Source organism: Maylandia zebra, linkage group LG7 (genome assembly GCF_041146795.1).
Source record: "Maylandia zebra isolate NMK-2024a linkage group LG7, Mzebra_GT3a, whole genome shotgun sequence".
Taxonomy (NCBI): domain Eukaryota; kingdom Metazoa; phylum Chordata; class Actinopteri; order Cichliformes; family Cichlidae; genus Maylandia; species Maylandia zebra.
Window position 1 is genome coordinate 29,008,497 of NC_135173.1, and position 18,635 is coordinate 29,027,131.

General features: G+C 41.4%; 1 protein-coding gene across 4 annotated transcripts in view; it reads right to left on the reverse strand.

Annotated features, from left to right (window-relative positions):
• Positions 1-18,635, reverse strand: part of cadps2 (Ca++-dependent secretion activator 2) — a 191,916-nt gene that overhangs the window by 60,680 nt on the left and 112,601 nt on the right. For all 4 annotated transcript variants that reach the window (XM_076886194.1, XM_004556192.3, XM_076886195.1 and 1 more), the window contains exons 14-17: positions 16,566-16,667; positions 10,516-10,579; positions 9,465-9,588; positions 9,102-9,202 (exon numbers count right to left, since the gene is read on the reverse strand). In XM_076886194.1, coding sequence (XP_076742309.1) covers positions 9,102-9,202; positions 9,465-9,588; positions 10,516-10,579; positions 16,566-16,667 — 391 coding nt within the window. The remainder of the gene's footprint in view (positions 1-9,101; positions 9,203-9,464; positions 9,589-10,515; positions 10,580-16,565; positions 16,668-18,635) is intronic.

Consider the following 18,635-nt stretch of genomic DNA (forward strand, 5'->3'; position numbering starts at 1 on the left):
GACCAAAGTCCAGGTTTAAATCTGACAGAGATGCTTTGGCATGACCTTAAACAAGCCATTCATGTTTGAAAACCCACAAATGTGGGTGAATTAAAACAATTCTGCATTATTATTAAAATACGGTGACACATCTTTCTCATTTCTCTACACTCTTCCATACAGCACAATGGCCAAATTGCTGCAGTAACTACATTTTGATTATAGTTACAGTGGGGCAAAAAAGTATTTAGTCAGCCACCGATTGTGCAAGTTCCCCCACCTAAAATGATGACAGAGGTCAGTAATTTGCACCAGAGGTACACTTCAACTGTGAGAGACAGAATGTGAAAAAAAAATCCATGAATCCACATGGTAGGATTTGTAAAGAATTTATTCGTAAATCAGGGTGGAAAATAAGTATTTGGTCAATAACAAAAATACAACTCAATACTTTGTAACATAAGCTTTGTTGGCAATAACAGAGGTCAAACGTTTACTATAGGTCTTTACCAGGTTTGCACACACAGTAGCTGGTATTTTGGCCCATTCCTCCATGCAGATCTTCTCGAGAGCAGTGATGTTTTGGGGCTGTCGCCGAGCAACACGGACTTTCAACTCCCGCCACAGATTTTCTATGGGGTTGAGGTCTGGAGACTGGCTAGGCCACTCCAGGACTTTCAAATGCTTCTTACGGAGCCACTCCTTTGTTGCCCGGGCGGTGTGTTTTGGATCATTGTCATGTTGGAAGACCCAGCCTCGTTTCATCTTCAAAGTTCTCACTGATGGAAGGAGGTTTTGGCTCAAAATCTCACGATACATGGCCCCATTCATTCTGTCCTTAACACGGATCAGTCGTCCTGTCCCCTTGGCAGAAAAACAGCCCCATAGCATGATGTTTCCACCCCCATGCTTCACAGTAGGTATGGTGTTCTTGGGATGCAACTCAGTATTCTTCTTCCTCCAAACACGACGAGTTGAGTTTATACCAAAAAGTTCTACTTTGGTTTCATCTGACCACATGACATTCTCCCAATCCTCTGCTGTATCATCCATGTGCTCTCTGGCAAACTTCAGACGGGCCTGGACATGCACTGGCTTCAGCAGCGGAACACGTCTGGCACTGCGGGATTTGATTCCCTGCCGTTGTAGTGTGTTACTGATGGTGACCTTTGTTACTTTGGTCCCAGCTCTCTGCAGGTCATTCACCAGGTCCCCCCGTGTGGTTCTGGGATCTTTGCTCACCGTTCTCATGATCATTTTGATCCCACGGGATGAGATCTTGCGTGGAGCCCCAGATCGAGGGAGATTATCAGTGGTCTTGTATGTCTTCCATTTTCTGATGATTGCTCCCACAGTTGATTTTTTCACACCAAGCTGCTTGCCTATTGTAGATTCACTCTTCCCAGTCTGGTGCAGGTCTACAATACTTTTCCTGGTGTCCTTCGAAAGCTCTTTGGTCTTGGCCATGGTGGAGTTTGGAGTCTGACTGTTTGAGGCTGTGGACAGGTGTCTTTTATACAGATGATGAGTTCAAACAGGTGCCATTCATACAGGTAACGAGTGGGGGACAGAAAAGCTTCTTACAGAAGACGTTACAGGTCTGTGAGAGCCAGAGATTTTCCTTGTTTGAGGTGACCAAATACTTATTTTCCACCCTGATTTACGAATAAATTCTTTACAAATCCTACCATGTGAATTCATGGATTTTTTTTCACATTCTGTCTCTCTCAGTTGAAGTGTACCTCTGGTGCAAATTACTGACCTCTGTCATCATTTTAAGTGGGGGAACTTGCACAATCGGTGGCTGACTAAATACTTTTTTGCCCCACTGTATGTCTTACATTGTTAAAGTAACCAAAGCATTACTGTGACCTCTGCCCCAAAACCTACGGCCTCACCACAGACAGTAATTACTTCTTATTTTATCATTTACACACTCAATTTTATAAGAAAAAACTCAGTTTTACCAGAAAAAAAAAAGATGTGTAACCAGTAAAGCCAGTAAGTATTTTGTAACCACAGGCCATACTATGAAAACTTTACAGGCTGGTGTAATGATGTACAGTGGAGGGGAGGATAACTGCAAACAGCAAACTTGCCTCTCTTCCCTTCCCATGACAGAATAAAGGAAAGGGAGAAAAAGAAAGGAGCCAAATAAACAATCATGCTAAAACAGTTTTCTGTTATATAAAAAAAACAAGTCAAAGTGTTGTTTAAAAACAAGACTGTTTTTATATCCATCATATTCAAAATGGACTTTTACGTGATGAAATGCTTCATTCACTGCTTTAGTTTCCTTAGATAATCCCCCCAAACATATTGAAGAGTCAATCTTTAAACAAAAAGACTCCAGAGAGAAAAAAGCAGCATTAGTAAGAACTGATTTAAACACTAGGTTGTCACTCTGACATCTCTGTATAGAAACAGCAACAACACAAACTAGCAAGGCAGTAAGCATGCCATCCAAAGACACAGCAACTGAGTAAACAATTATTAATTTCTAAATTTAAGCTGTGACAGCTTGCGATGGTCTGAAAAAAAAAGGCCTCTAATTTGTAGTTAACATCACATCTGAAGCATCCACCAGTCGCCATGGCAGCGGCAGAGCATGGCTTGTTAATAATAGTGCAGAAACAGATGCCTGAGTGCCATGCTGCCACTTAGGGCTGATTAAAAACACCACATCTCAACACCTAGGATTGATCAGTTTTACACTGTGGCATAAAATTCTATGTGCATATGGGGTGTGGGCGTTGTTTTCATCGTGCCTCTACTGCAGACGTTAATGCAACGCAGCCATTTGCCATGTCATCTGCCATTTTAACATGAGCTGCCAAACAAGGCAAAGAAAAGAAAAGAAAAAGGAAGTGCTGTGAAAGTGATCAAGAGACATATGAAATGATCAAGTGACATGTGGCATCTTTGCCACTACCACTCAGATGACGAAAAAACCCCTCATAGTTCGAAAAGAGTTTCAGAGTTACGCTTCTGCAGTTTGAAAAGACTTGTTAGCGAGACGTATTCTCACAACACTGAGAACACACAGTTTTGAATACTTTAACATACACTACGTCAGATGCAGTCGGCTTTTAAGATTTGAAGAACTTACTAGTTTCATAATGCTTCTTCACTATATAATGGATAATTCTGGTTGCAGTTTTTTTCCGTTGATATCAGCATCGGTGTGACATCCAAGGCCCTAGAGTGGCACCAATTGATAGTTTTTAGGTCAACCATTTCTTCTTATGCCAATTATTTTATTTATTTACTCAATGATTCAGACTTTAGTTTAGATTTTTGGAATTATCCATTTCTAAATTCCTTAAGCTTAAAACGTTCCTTTTTTGCTAAAGCATATAGTTAGGGCTGGGTCAGGTGACCCTGAATCCTCCCTCAGTTATGCTGCAATAGATGTAGACTGCTGGGGGATTCCCGTGATGCACTGAGTGTTTCTTCTTCAGTCACCTTTCTCACTCACTGCGTGTTTATATACTTTTCTGCATTGAATCGTACTTGTTATTAATCTCTGACTCTCTTCGACAGCATGTCTTAGATCCTGTCTTCCCTCTCTCACCCAAACCAGTCAAAGCAGATGACCGCCTGGTTCTGCTGAAGGCTTCATCCAGGTAAAACCTTCCTTCACACTGTTGCCAAAGTGCTTGCTCATAGGGGGTCATATGATGCTGGGTTTTTCTCTGTATGTATTATTGTAGGGTCTACCTTACAATGTAGAGCCCCTTAGGTGACTGTTGTTTCAATTTGGAGCTGTATAAAAAAATTGAATTGAATTAAGAAATTTACAATACAATTTTATTTATATAGCACATTTAAAAACAAGGTGTATGCCAAAGTGCTTCACAGAAACCAAATAAGAGCAATAATAAAATAAATAAAATAATATAAGTACAAATAGAATATACTAACAGGTGGGAGACATAACTAACCAATGATACCAGGCATAGTAGGCACGAGCCGAAAGGCTGAAGGCTGAAGGCAAGGCTAAATAAATACGTTTTTAATCGAGATTTAAAAGATTGAATTGAATCAGACGCGCGGATAGCTTGAGGAAGATTATTCGAGAGGTAGGGTGCGACAGCGGTGAATGCGCGGTCACCTCTGGTCTTAAGGCGGGATCTAGGTCGCACCAGGAGCATTTGGCCTGCTGATCTAAGCGCTCTCCTAGGGGTATAGAAGCTGAGGAGATCCTTAAGATAGCTGGGCGCGGTGTTACTTATGATTTTAAAAGTGAGCAATAAGATTTTAAAATCAATGCGATGTTTAATGGGGAGCCAGTGCAGGTCGGAGAGAACTGGAGTAATAGACTCAAACCTACCAGTTCCGGTTAAGAGACGCGCAGCAGCGTTTTGAACAAGCTGCAGTTTGTGAATAAGGGCAGAATGGAGACCAGTATAAAGGGAATTACAGTAATCTAATATTGATGTAACAAAGGCATGGATACGTTTCTCCAGGTCCTTACGTGGTATGTAGGGCTTGGCCTTAGAGATTACACGTAATACAATACAAAATACTTCATAGAGTGCACTATACAGGTCATCGGATGTTCAAGATGGGCTTTACATCTTCCAACAACTGCTCACACTGTCAAGGCAATACACCAGACAATTATATCCACGCTCTTTGGTTCTGTCCACCAGTGCAGATGTTTTGGCGCGAGATATGTGAAGACTTATCGAAGTGTCTGAAATGTAACATTCCAACTTCCCCCTTAGTGTGTTTGTTGGGCAGCTTAGATAATGTCACTTCAGAAAAGAATATCGCCCATATGATCTTCACTGCCCTATGCATAGCCAAGAAAACAGTCCTCATGAACTGGAGAAATAAAAATAATCTTAATTCTAACCAATATAGAAATTATCTATTAGATTACATTAGTCTTGATACAGCCTCTGCCACCACATCAGATCAATTGCTCTGGGCTCCTTTGATCAGCTCCATCACCTAGTGGGGGTGGGGGGTCATAGTTTGGTCCCGCCTTCACTGTTGTGATTGGTGTGGGGGTAGGGACAGGCTTAGGGCGTCGGGGGGTTCCCCGGACGCATCTTCCTTGGGGGGCTCAACCCGGGGTAGCGGTCATGTCCGGTTGGGGGCTCTTTTGGCTCTCGGGTGACTGTTTCCTCGTGGCTGCGTGCAGCGGGGCTAGGGGAGGGTCTGTGCTGACGGACGTGGGTTACTGACCTGGTAGCCTGTCTGCCCCTGGGTGGGTCCGGGATGGGCGTGAGGTTCTGGGGGTGCTCCGTCTCTGGGCTGGGGCCCTGGCCGGGCCTCGGGGCCTTGGGTCCTGGTTTGTGTGTTGCCGAGGTTGTGGGCGGGTGAGTGCATGGGGGCCCATCCCTGGCGCAGGGTGCCGCCGGTGCGTCGAGCCACCTGGGGGGCCCTTCAACTGGTGGGGGAGATTGTCACACCTTGCAGGAGCTTTCCTCTCCTCAGGAACTCTCTGCAGGAGGGGGAGATACAGGAGAGGTGGAGGAAGATCTCAGCCTGGGTGTTTATTGTCTTATGTAGTCTGGAAGATGAGTGGATGGTGGGGTGGGTGCAGTTTTCTCTGTGGTGGGGTTGGGTGGACTGTCCCGGGCTCTGTGGGGCGCTGCTGCGCTGGGCCCCGGTCTGGATGGGCCTGGGCCCCCTTTCCCTGGCGGGTCGCGGAGTATGGGAGTGCCTACTGGGGTCAGCGGGGGAGCTGGCCCCAGGGAGAGGGGTCACCTGCCCCTCCCTTCCTTCCCTCCCCATCTCCAGCTGCCTCCCTCTTCCCGCTCCACCACAACCACCCACACATGCAGGGCCTTGGAGTAGGGGTATGTCACCAGGGTGCAGAGGAGGCTACCCCCCCCTCTGTCCCCTTCTGGCTGCCTCTGCCTCAATTTTATCCCACAACTTAGGCATTCACATTACTCACACTCTCATTACACATACATATAGGATCTTGGGGGTGGGCACGATACACGGAATCCAAAGTACCATCAGGGTGTACACCCCACCCCCGGTGTCGTTGCCCACCTCTCAATTTTAAATACATGTAGACATTGAGGGCTAGCAGGAGGGACTATGCGCTTACCTGCTGCTCTCTGTCAGGTAGCTCCATGCCCTCCTGGGTTTTAAATGCACCTTAGAACACACATGCATCAACACTACAATGAGCGGGTGGAGGGAGGTTTGGAGTCTTCTCTCACCCCCATTCTCTGCGGCCTGCTGGAGCGGGGGGCTAGGAGGAGTTGGCTGTCCGACTGCGGTCTGGAGTGTGGGGCCTTCCTGCTGCTGCGGAGTCGGGGCGGTCTGCCTCTCCCCACCGCAGGGAAAAGGGTAACACTACCTGGGTCTGGGTGCAGTTCCCCCCTCCAGGGGCAAGGGTACCTAGACCCGGTTCGTAGAGTATGCTTGGGGAGTGTGATCGTGTGTACAGCGTCTCTTTATGTCTGTCTCCACGTTGGTTGAGTGTTGAGTAAGTGCATATGAGACCATGAGGGTGGGAATGGATGTTTGTGTCTGTGTGTGCCTGTATGTCTGTGTCTATATGTCAGGTTGGGTATCAGACGCCACCTCTCTGGGGACATCTCAGGCCCTCCAAGGTTTGGAGGCCTATCTCCACCCACCACCACTTCCCCTGCCAGTGGCGGACTCCCTCAGGTGTCGGTGCGTTGGTGGTTCTTTGTGTCTGGGGTGGGCGTCCGGGTACACACCGGCTCACTCCTTGGCGGCCGCTTATCGGGGCCTGGAGCCTGGGGCTCGCTCAGGCCACTTCGGAGGTGGGGTGCCCCCGGCCTCTCGGCCTGGGGCTCGGTCACTCAGGCACAGCTGGCTGCCGGGCGTGTCACTGCAACTCCCCCTGGCTTCTGCTCCGCGGCTGCTGAGTGGGCCCTCATCTGGGACTCTCCTCAGCTCTTACTGGGACAGTGGCGCGGCTGCCCCTCTGTTGGTCTTCCTTGGTCTCTTGTGTTCTGGGGGCCTCTGGATGTCTGGAGTTTTGATCTCCTCCATACCTGCTTCATACCCTGGAGGACGGGGCTGTGGCCCCCCCACACTCCCTAGCAGATCGTTACATGAAGAAACCTTTGGAATGCAAGCATGCTGATCCACACAGGTATGCACACAGGTGTACACACGGGTATTCACAGACGCGGACTACAGCTTTCTTGGCTGCTGCCTCAAAGCACATTGTGCGCTGTCTATCTTGCGTGCTGCACAATATCGTTTATTATTTAGTATCTACTGATATCTACTGCTAGCTAGTTTATTGTGATGGTGCTGTTTTTTCTATTATGTTGCTCTTTGTTGTTTGCTTTCTCTTCTTTTTTTTTTCTCCATACAGGTGACCCAGGTGTTTTGGTTTTTTTGTTTGTTTTTGTTTTTCTTTCTTTCCCCCTTCTCACCGTCTCTTCTCCCCTTTGGTTTTCTTTCTCTCCCTCTCTTTCTTTCATTCTTTCTCCCTGTCCTATCCCCCAGTCATGTCTGTCCCATTTGTAGCAACTGAAAATAAAATAAATTCATAATTATAATAAAGGTCAATCAAATGGACCAATATGGCAAGGCCATGATGATCCACTTGGTAAAATAAATCTGCTTGGCATCTTTCTTGGCCTTAAGACAACAATTCTGATGGCTAAAGATCCAAACGGGACACAAAAAAAAAGAAAAAAAAAAGAGATTAGACGTAATTGATAGAAGCCAGATTTAACTACAGAGGACACATGTTTGTCCAGCTTGAAGGAACTGTCCAAGACAACACCCAAGTTCCTCACAGTGTCAGAAAGGGAGTTGGCAAAGGGCCCAAATACACCAGTTAGTTCAGCCCGAGGGATGGGAGTATCAAAGATTACAATTTCTGTCTTCTTATCATTTAAAATGAGGGAATTGCTCAGTAGCCAGTTTTTAACTTCACTCATACAATCAAAGAAGTGTTGCAACGATGACGCGACATCCTCAGCTAGTTCAAAATAGATTTGAATGTTATCTGCGTAAAAATGAAAGGAAATATTATATTTATCAAAGATTCGGCCCAAGGGTAACAAGTATAAAGAGAACAGCAAAGGACCCAGCGCAGACCCCTGGGGGACACCAGAGGTGACAGGGGCAGTGGAGGAGGAGTAGATAGGATTTAAACCAGCTAAGGGCACTGCCCGTGATGCCCACCAGATGCTTAAGCCTCATTAAAAGGACATTATGATCCACCAAATCAAAAGCAGAGGACAAATCAAGCAAAACTAAGACCACAGGGTGCCCTGAGTCAGCAATTGAGAGAAGGTCATTAAAGACTTTCAGTAATGCAGTTTCCATGCTATGGCGTGGCTTAAACCCCGACTGAAATTATTCCCCAATATTATTTGCATCCAAATAAGTTTGGAGTTGGGAGTGAACAATCTTCTCTAGGACTTTAGACAGAAATGGGAGTTTGGAAATAGGACTAAAGTTAGCGAGATCATTCTGATCGAGGAAGCTCCTTTTGAGTATAGTTTGCACTACAGCGTGTTTAAAGGCAGCCGGAACATAGCCCAATAACAATGACAGGTTCATTAGTGATAAAATATAGGGCCCGATAATGTTAAACCCTTCTTTAATAATGCGAGATGGAAGAATGTCATGAACAGCGTTTGCATTTTTCAGGTGATCAATTATACCCCTGAGAGTGGGCAGTGAAAGTGGATCAAACTGATTGAGGTTAGTGGAGCATCGTAAAGCTGGGGCCTGACTCATCACAGTGGGGTGCGAGACTCTTAGAGATAAGATTCTGCCTGTAAAATGATTTAAAAATCCTTCACAAAGAGCTAAGGAAGCCAGTCTAGGCATTACAGGACAGGGATTAATCAATGAGTTAAAGGTTTTAAATAAAAAATGTGGATTGTGACTGTTATCTGTAATGACAGCCGACAGGAAACCTGCCTTAGACAACCTAACAGATTTCTGGAATTCCAGGCGGGTCCTGCGACGGATGTCAAAAGACACCTGGAGCTTATCTTTTTTCTTTTAAATTTGCATATTTTTGTCACTCAACACATTCTGAGGTGGGAAAAAAAGGACCTTCTTTGAAATAAAAGTCAAAAGTCTAGCAGTCTTTTAAATTGCATCTGAAGTCCTAATGTATTAAAGACAGAAAAAAAGGAATAAAATACCTCAGAGTGATGTTCTTCATTCTGTTGCAAGACTTCGATGCAGAGCTCTCCCAGCCTCATCATGTCCTCCAGTCTTTTCTCTGGAGGTACCTGATGTTCCACTATGTGGGAAAATTCCATAGCAAAGAAGCAGAAGCCATTGCAGATTAGTTTTACACTCAAACATGACTACAGAACATTTCAGAGAAGCCTCTGTTGTGTGTACAGTATATGTTGGGTTCTGGGTCAAACCCTACTGATCACTAACAAATCTATCATTACGTTATTCATGATCATCTATCGTTTACTGTGATCCTCTGTTCTCCCTTCAAGCACCACCCTGAAGTGACATCTTTTGGTAAAAATCAAGCTATAAACTCTCACCCTTGATTTTAGCATATTCAATCAACTGACTATAGTTGATTTGAGCTGCTTGTTCCAGACACCTCTGCACCAGTTTCTTCATATCCTCTGGAGGAACAGGGGTAGTGATGTCTTTCATCAAAACCTGAAAAAACACATATCTCATTTAGGTCTTCTTAGAGCTCAAGAGAAGCCCCACTGTATGGCTTGTCAAACCTTCTGTGTGTCAGATGCAGCCAATCAGAATAAAACCGGTGGTCAAACAGTAGGATAGCCTCCTTGGACATAGAGCCACATAAAGTGGGGTGTTGAGCACCAGAGTAAAAATATGACGTGAAAATAAGTTGGATAAAACTTGATTTTAGTCAGGATAAAAGTCAGAATACTTTCTGGGTGCTGTCATGTTGAGCTTTATTTAAATTTCCATGTATCCATCCATTTACATTATATATAATATATACATTAGGTGAATGTGCAGTAGTAGCATGTATGCAGCAAGCAGGTGAATTCTGTACATTAAGTGAATTAGATTCACTTAATTAATTGACTTACTTGAACAAAGATTTGTTCAAGTAAGACTGGGGTTAGCTTTCTTGCCTTTCTAGCAGCATAAGTCTTCTTCAAGTCTTATTCCCTTGAAAACTGGTCTGTACTTTGTCTGAAGACATTGATAATCACTTGAAACCAAATTGCACAGATACGTGATTAAACTGATTCTAAGACAGCTGATAAACAAAGGCAACACGCTTTCCTTTTCTATACATGTATGTTACATGTTTCATGAAAAAACTGTGCAGGACATTTGTACAGTGGTGCAAAAAATATTTAAGCCCTTCCTGATCTCCTAACTTTTTTTGTATGTTTGTCACGGTTACAGTAAATGTTTCAGATGATTAAAAAAATGTAAATATTAGACAAAGACAACACAAATAAACACAAAATGGGGGTGTTTATTATTAAGTAGAAAAGAAATACAAACCTGGATTATGACACATACAAAAAAATCGGGGCAAACACTTTTTCACACCACTGTGCTGTATGTTAAAATATGATTTAATCAGAGGCCAATTACCCGTTCCTGAAGGGAGAGCGTGGCCTTTAGGGCCCCATCTGGTCGTCCAAAGGGAAAGCAATACCTGCAGATGCAAAACGTAGGCAGCCACTTAGAAACAATCTCAAGGACAACTTCATAGAAAAAAAAAAGAAAAAAAAAAGAGAAGAAGAAGAATAGGAAAATGCGTTCAGTGGCAGAAAACGGTCAGTTGGCAACAGATGGCTGCCTGCTCTTGTCTAATTACACTGATGAAGGAAGCGTTTCTCACCTACAGCTCCATCGGAGTACAGATGAGGCAGTTCATGCAGGTTTCTCGTTGTTAATTGACAAGTGAACAGTACTTAATAAACAAAGGCATGCAGTCACACAGGTCAGCCATTTATTAGACCAAAAAGAAATACAGGCAGATGTTTTGCTCTGCTAACAGAGAAGAAATTATGAAACTCACTAAACTAAACTAATATCACATCGGACTTTGTTTAAAGATTCAATTCATACTTTATGTCACAAGTTCATGATGTTCATTTAAAAGAAAAATCAATCTCCACTAAAGACTACTAAATACTAAATACGTATTTTATCTGCATCGGCAAGCAAGCTTCTGACAGAAAGGAGACATAAGTGGTGATAATGTTTAAATGAGTGAATATGAGATATCTGATTAAAGAGAAAATCGGCAGAATTTTAGTCAGTCAATTCTATTTTAGTCAGTATGGGAAAACGAGGATTTTTAAGTGCTATAGTAAAAATTTTATAAAAAAACCAAGACTATTTATGGTAAATCTTCAAAGTTTGTAAGCATATGTAATGATAACTGTGAAATTGTATCTTTATATATTTAATATTTTTTAACATATTTTTAAAAAACCAATGAAAATGTTGTGCTTTTATTTTTAATAGTGTAATAGCTTTTGAGGTATTCATGTTCAAACATATCCACAGATTTCAATCTGGGATGGACCATTTTTCAAGAGACTTGAAAAGTATTTGATATTTGAAGCTAAAATTTCACTGAATCCTCTTTGGACCATAAATGTCTATTTTATTTTAAATAGTTTTTTGGAATTTGACTTTAATGAATAGAGACAATAAAGACAGACAGGAAAGTGGAGGAAGGAGAGGGGAAGACACGCTGCAAAGGGCTGCGGGTCAGACTTGAACCCAGGCCGCTACTTTCTGGCCATGCGGCATATGGCTGCCTGCTCACCCACTGAGCCAAACCGGCGCCCCGACCACAGAGCTTTTACACAAATGGGGGAGGGATGAACAGAATGTTCTAAAACTTGGCTGACAGGGCTGAGACAGAACGACCCTTATATAAATTTAAATGACACAAGGGAAAGAAATTGATGATGTGAAAGATATTTAATTGTTGATGGCACTAGTACAGCACATTTACTGTTATGACATCTACTAAGGGAGTTTCAACAGCGTTTCTCTGATTAACCTTCACAAAGAGAAATTTTACTGAAGTGATGTAAAACATGAGGGTACAAGCATCATGTTATCATCTTTCTGACCCATTCATCCACTCCAACCTCTTCCAATGTTGAAGCACTACAGATGCATGATGTAAGTTAAAATTTCCTTTGTTTTTCTGGTTGAGACAGTAGATATGACAGTGCTAATAAAGGTGAGAGATCGTTTCCAGTCTCAGACATGAAAAGCTCTTTTTCATGTCTGATTTTATTTCATTTCATCATCCAAATATTGTCTAAGCAATCTGTTTTGCTTTCCAAAAACTATGAATCCCACATGCACTTAATAAAAAAAAACAATAACAACAAATAGTAACTATGCATTACTATGTACTGGACCAGACAATATAAGTAAGAGACTGCAGGGATTTTCAGGTTTCACTCAGACAGCCACACTGAAGCCTACTGAGAACTTACACTAAAATTACAGACTGTCAGACTAATTTTCAGTTTGTTAACAAAAAGCTGATATTTTTCAAATAAAATAAACGGTGGTCTGCCTGAAAAATGTGAAACTGGAGGAGTAGGACTGATTATCAGTGATTCAATGTAGGTACGGGGGCAAATTTTATAGTGAAAGGAAGTTAAAAGACATTAACAACTCTGACTTAATCCAAACCAAACTGTGGAAATCCATCTCTTTTCTGGGTGACATTTGCATAATCCCTGCCTTGTCTTGGCCATTGTTTATCAGCATTAGCCTCTTGTTTAGGTGAGTTAGTAATGACTCCTGCTGATCGACCCCCTCTTCCCGGCCCCTCCTGTGTTCTCTGGAGCCAGATGGAGGGCCCTCTCAGACATGAAGGGTTTAAAGAGATGGGTTTCAGTACAGTTAATGGCACAGGTCCATTCAGATGAGTGTTGCTCAAGGTCTTGGGGCTGTCGCTTTCACACCATCCTCACAATGTGCTCAAACAGCAGCGGCATTGCTGAATGGCAGCACGCAGATTCAGGGAGGTCTCATCAGCTGCCATCAATACATGTCTTGCACCTGTTGCATGTTGCCGATGGTGCTAAAAATACCCTGACTGCTTTCATTTATGAGAATGAAGATAATGTTTTTATTTTTGTTTAACAAATTTTCGGCATTTTGTTTTTTGTTTTTGTCAATTTATTTTTAAATGCTTTTTTTTATTAAGTTTTAACACCCCCACCCTCCCACGACAGTCCATCTACATAGTTGGCAAATCCACAATCATAGATTAAGAAAACCACACATTGTAATAAGAATATAAATGATTACAATAGTAATAATAAACAATCTTACTGTGTAGTCCAATTTATGTATGTCTTTTTAAGTTAACCAGTTAGCAACAGCCATCAACTTAACAATTACAGGCATTATTATTTCAACAAGTTCCTCTGAAATAGATGACCTGAACCTAGAAATCAATTTACACTCCCAGAAGCAGTGACAATATGAACAGCACTTAATGTGCAGAGGAGAGCGAGAGCAGTTTATCTTGTGCAAAACAACAGAATGAAGAATCTAACACTGAGTTTCTCTCAGTCTGTTGCATATGAAGGTAGATTTGATCAGGACTATAGCTACCTGCCTGTCATCCCTTACATATTCTGTGCCTAAATCCTTTACCCACTTATGAGGAGAAAGAGAAGGGAGTAGAATACAGAAGGTGCTCCAAGACAAATATCCAAAGAAGCGTTCCTTTGGAAGTTTTGCCTACAACTGTTGCCTCATCTTCAAACAGGTCTCCAAGTACATGAATCCCCCTGTCCCACCATTAATGCTGTCATATAAAATAGGATTGAGCTTTACCACTGGACTTCTATTACGGACATCACAAGTGACCAGACTCCATGGGGAGTGTGGAGAACAACTCCATGAATTAATACATGATTCCTTTTAAAATACGCATGTAGCTAAGACCAAAAACAGCAGGCATGGCAAACCCAGTTGTACAACAGAATTTTAGGCATCCGTGTCTGTATGTAATTGTAAAAGTCTAAGCCTCTGTTTAGGTTTTTTGCCATCCCGTATAAAATTAGAGACGGCCTTTTCTGTATCCTGAATTTTCTTCTTCGGCAAGTACAGAGGATGCATCTGCAGAGAGTATAAAATACGAAACAAAGTGGTAATTCATGCCATCATTCAAGGTCTATTTTAACTGCATGCAATAAACTGGAAGAAAATTGAGCTTCCACAGGTCCACATGTTTGGTGATATTTTAATTCCTAAATATGTAAATCCAGATACTGACCGACTGAAGGGAATATTGTTCATTGTCCCCCACATTTCCAGTAGTGTGGCCTGAGATTGACTAAAGTTGACCTTTTAACGAGTTATAGAGCCTAATTCACTAAAGAGTGTTAGAGTAGCCACAACTGATAATCAAGAGGAGGACAAAAACAAAAGAATATCATCAGTCAGACATTTCTGAGGAGAGAAAAAAAGTCTATTCTAAAGTTATGGAGGGCGACATACAAGTTGTAAAGAGATTCACACATTTTCTTGGAGGGAAACATAAAAGTACATACAGGCCCTCCTTAATAGTTATTGTTTTGTCAAGTGTTAAGGAGGGCAGCAATGTAAAAAACTAATTCCCATGCTTTTTGAGTTATATGATGCCAGCCTAGCTCCTTTGCAATTTACTATGGTCCAGATCTGAAAAATGAGTTTCTTAAAATTTGCCATTTCTTTCTTAAGGAGTGACAGGATATTGACGACATGGTTGATGCCCTTCAGATTAAGTGATAGAATTTTAATATCACTCATATGTATTATTTTTCATGTGATTATGAAATTAGTAATCACACACACAAGAACTGGTGCATAGCACACATGCAGTGTAAAAAAGACTGTCCCTAATAACCCACCCACAACCACAAACTCCAGCTTTGAACAGCCCCACAAGACCCCACAAGAACAGAAACAAATAAACACAGAATGGAATTATGACCTCTTGAGCAAGTGAAGCCAAGATCCGTCCCTCCACCATAAAGAGAGAACCATATACCGCCAGCAGGGGTATCCCACTCATGATGTTAGTTCCCCACACACTCCCACACCCTGGCCAATTGGCAGTGTCAATGAATGCAAACCACAGTAAGTCAAGAATTATTTGAGAATAAAAAAAAAAGCAACATAAAGAAAAAAGGGAGAGACAAAGAGAAAAACAAAAATAATAAAATTCTTAAAATACTAATGTGTTAGTATGGTCCAACACTGCTTACTCATTTTGTAATGCAGTGCACCTCCAAAGAAAAAGAAAAAAAAACAAAATCGGCATAGCCTGTTCGTATCTCCTTATCACAAACAACTGCAACTGAGTTTCACTCAGAACACTGAAATATATACGGATACTGTATTTCCTCTCTTTATAGGGTGCTCACGCGCCCCGTTAAATTGCCGTCTGGCCCCTCACCTGCGTTAAACAATCTTGGCAATGTAAATCTTGCTTCCTTGAAGCGACAGGTCGCCTTTCTCCCTGCCCGCTGATTGCATTCTGCTTTTGTCACTTACGTTGTGCAGTTTGATGATAGTAGATTGTTGTCGTTTTTCATCAGGGGGCCAAGGCTGAGCCCTGTCGATCGTAACAGTTCTTTGTTTAGCTTCCAGGCCCAGCATCTTCTGAAGCCAGGTTTCAAACAACTAGATTGCCTGTTTTCCTTCTGTGTCTCAAGTTCATTATCAGGATCCGTGACTCTTCCCTCCAACGAGACTGTGCAGCGTATATCATTTACAGTTTCTTATTGGTACTGTTTCGAATTTATATCAGTGCAAGTCAAAAAGCCGCTGGGTCAGCTTTTTGACTTGCACTGACATACCTACAACCATGAGGGAAAATAATGACAAACCTGCATTCATATACTAATGAATAAGGAGTATCAGTGTTTCAATGTGATTGTTACATGTGAAAAATTAATTTGTTCTCAAATGTGAATCATGTATGCAATGTCTGGTGAGTCATATAAAATCTTGTGAAAAAGTATTTCACCCTTACTGATTTCTTTTCTGTTTTATGTTGTATATTTGTCGAACTTACATATTTGAGATCTTCAAATTAATTTTAACATTAGACAAATATTACCCGAATAAATACAAAATGCTAATTAATCATAGTTAATTAATGATTTAATGTAAGTTAACAATGATGAACCACATTATTTTGGGAAAGCTGACTTCAATTTCACAGGCCACACCCCCCCCTGAATACTGCTAGACAAGCTAAATCAAGAACTCACTTAAACAGAATCTGTCTGACTAAGTGACTCTAGCTCTTCTGGGAGACACCGATGGGCACCTAAGCTAGCTGAGAAACATAATCTTGTCTCTATATCACAGGTTCCCCTTTCCATAATGAAACTAATATTTAAACAAGTCGACAAAGTCTAAAATAAAAGATCAACACTGATTTTTGGCAGAAGGACAGAAATCTGAATTTTCTATGTAAATGACGTTGAACAGTTCATCCACACAGAAGGTTTTGATTACAATTTTAAATTCCATGACTTCCATGACAGAAATTTCATGACCACATAAGTCTTGACACTTTCTAGTTTTAGCTGAAAAAATAAGTCTTCAGAAACAAATATACTTCTATTGGTCTTCAATATGAAGGTGTTACATACCTAAAATGTGTGATCTGGTTCTCCAGCAGAGCAATGAGACGACTTCTGATTGCCTCAAACTGCACTTTTTCCTCCATGGTCACTGTGCCTATCCCATCAGGCCTGATGAGAACGAGAGAGAGAGAGGGGAAAAAAGAGACAGACTCATGTTTACATAATGGTGACAAATTACTGCTTGACGGTGGGAAGCAGCTGGCGTTTTTAGCATGACCAACTGATAATGAATCGTGGAGTCTAGATTTCATGTAAAAAGCTACGTTCAGAGTTCGCCACAGGGGGTAGCTCTGCATGCTTGATTTGACATTTGAGTCTTATGTCTAATGCCCTTCCTGACACAATCTTAAAGGACCTATTACTTGCTAAGCAAATATGTAAACTACTACACTATACATTATAAAACTAAACTTGAAGCTTGAAAGCTAAGCTTGTTGTTTCCCTTCTACAATGTGGTTAGCATTGTGAAAGGGTTTATTTTAATGCAAATCAACATCTTTTCTTAAATATAAATTGGTACTTTTGGTTGCTAACCCTAGTAGTAAGTGAACCGCACAATACTAAAAGAAGTCTCCTTAACTCAACTCAGCATGAAACTAAAGTGCTAAAGTGCTTCACAGGTAAAAAAAAAAAAAAAAAGGAGATCAGGAAGAATACTTTTGCAAAATCTTACCAACATTAAGACAGTAAAATGTTCAAGATAAAAAAATAAAGCTGAAAATAAATAAAGTAAGCACAATAAGTATCACCATGACTAAGTTGTCTTCCATTTAAAAAAGACAACTATCCATCTACTGTCCTGCAGCCTCAACTTCTGGATGCCAGATGGAGATGGGTGCCAGGTCACCTCAGGTATAAATGATCTCAGAGCAGAGGCAAAAAAGCTTTCTCCTGGCAACACTTCCAAACAGTCGTACTGGCTCAGTGTTTTTCTAATGATACTTTCATGAAATAAATAATGCCATGGTGTAATATTTCATGTGTTGTTGTGTTTCAAGGTTGTAGTTTACAAATAATAATAATAATAATGATAATAATAACAATATAAACTAATAATAAAATAATAATATATATTGAGACCTTAATTCAAAACCTTAGAATTGAAAGTGGCAGTACTGTGTAAACTGTGGGCTGTATATACTATACATAATTCTTAGTCTTCATTCTTCATCAAGACTCTCTTAACCTCCTAAGACCCGAACTCTTCCACGACATGCATGTTTAATTTCTCTTTGATATTTGGGCTGGTTGGGGCCCGATGAATGTAAAAACAAAGAATTACCAGATTTTTTTTTTTACCTTATTTTTGTTTTTAAGAAAATTAAGAGCCACATATGAGGATATTTGTTTAAATAATAGAACAGTAGCAGTATAATGCCCTCGTAAGTGGATATCAGGCCCTTGTAGACCAAAATTGAGTATTTTGTTCTAAATAACCCAAAATGTGATGTCCACATATGTGGACACCAGGTCCTAGGAGGTTAAAAAGCAAAAGATTTTTATAACTAAGAACTCTACACCAGCTAAATGCCTGAAACATCAAGAACCGAAATAAAAGCAAAATTCAACACCACAGAAAAGAGTCAGGGTGCTTTTTCTCTCCTTGGCTTCTTTTTTTACTCTGGCTTGTTTCACAAACAAACAACAAACTGATCAGTCAGCCAATTTTTCTACGATAACCTCAAAGTTAACCAATCAAACGCTCAGACTTGTCCTGCTCCTCACAATTCATCTGGCTGTCAGCAGGAGAGTTGACAAAAAATGTTTGGTGAATGCTTCATTAATGCTTTTAAAGCCTTCATTCTGTTCTTGCCTTGGTCTGAATAGCAGTTTGTTAAAAAAAAAAAAAAAAGGGAAAAATGCAATCAGGACCCAGAGCAAGCAGCCTTGACTTTCTGGGCTTTCTCTGTGCCTCTGAAAGAGAAAAGAACCCTCTCTAAACGGCACTTGTGGGCACCGGAGGGAAGAAGCACGGAGGTTGTCTGTTAATGAGTTGTTCTTATAAAAGCTTTCAGTGGTTTAGCCCATGACTGCTGCATGTTGAGTACCAACAACTCTGCTGAGCTCTTCAAGGCA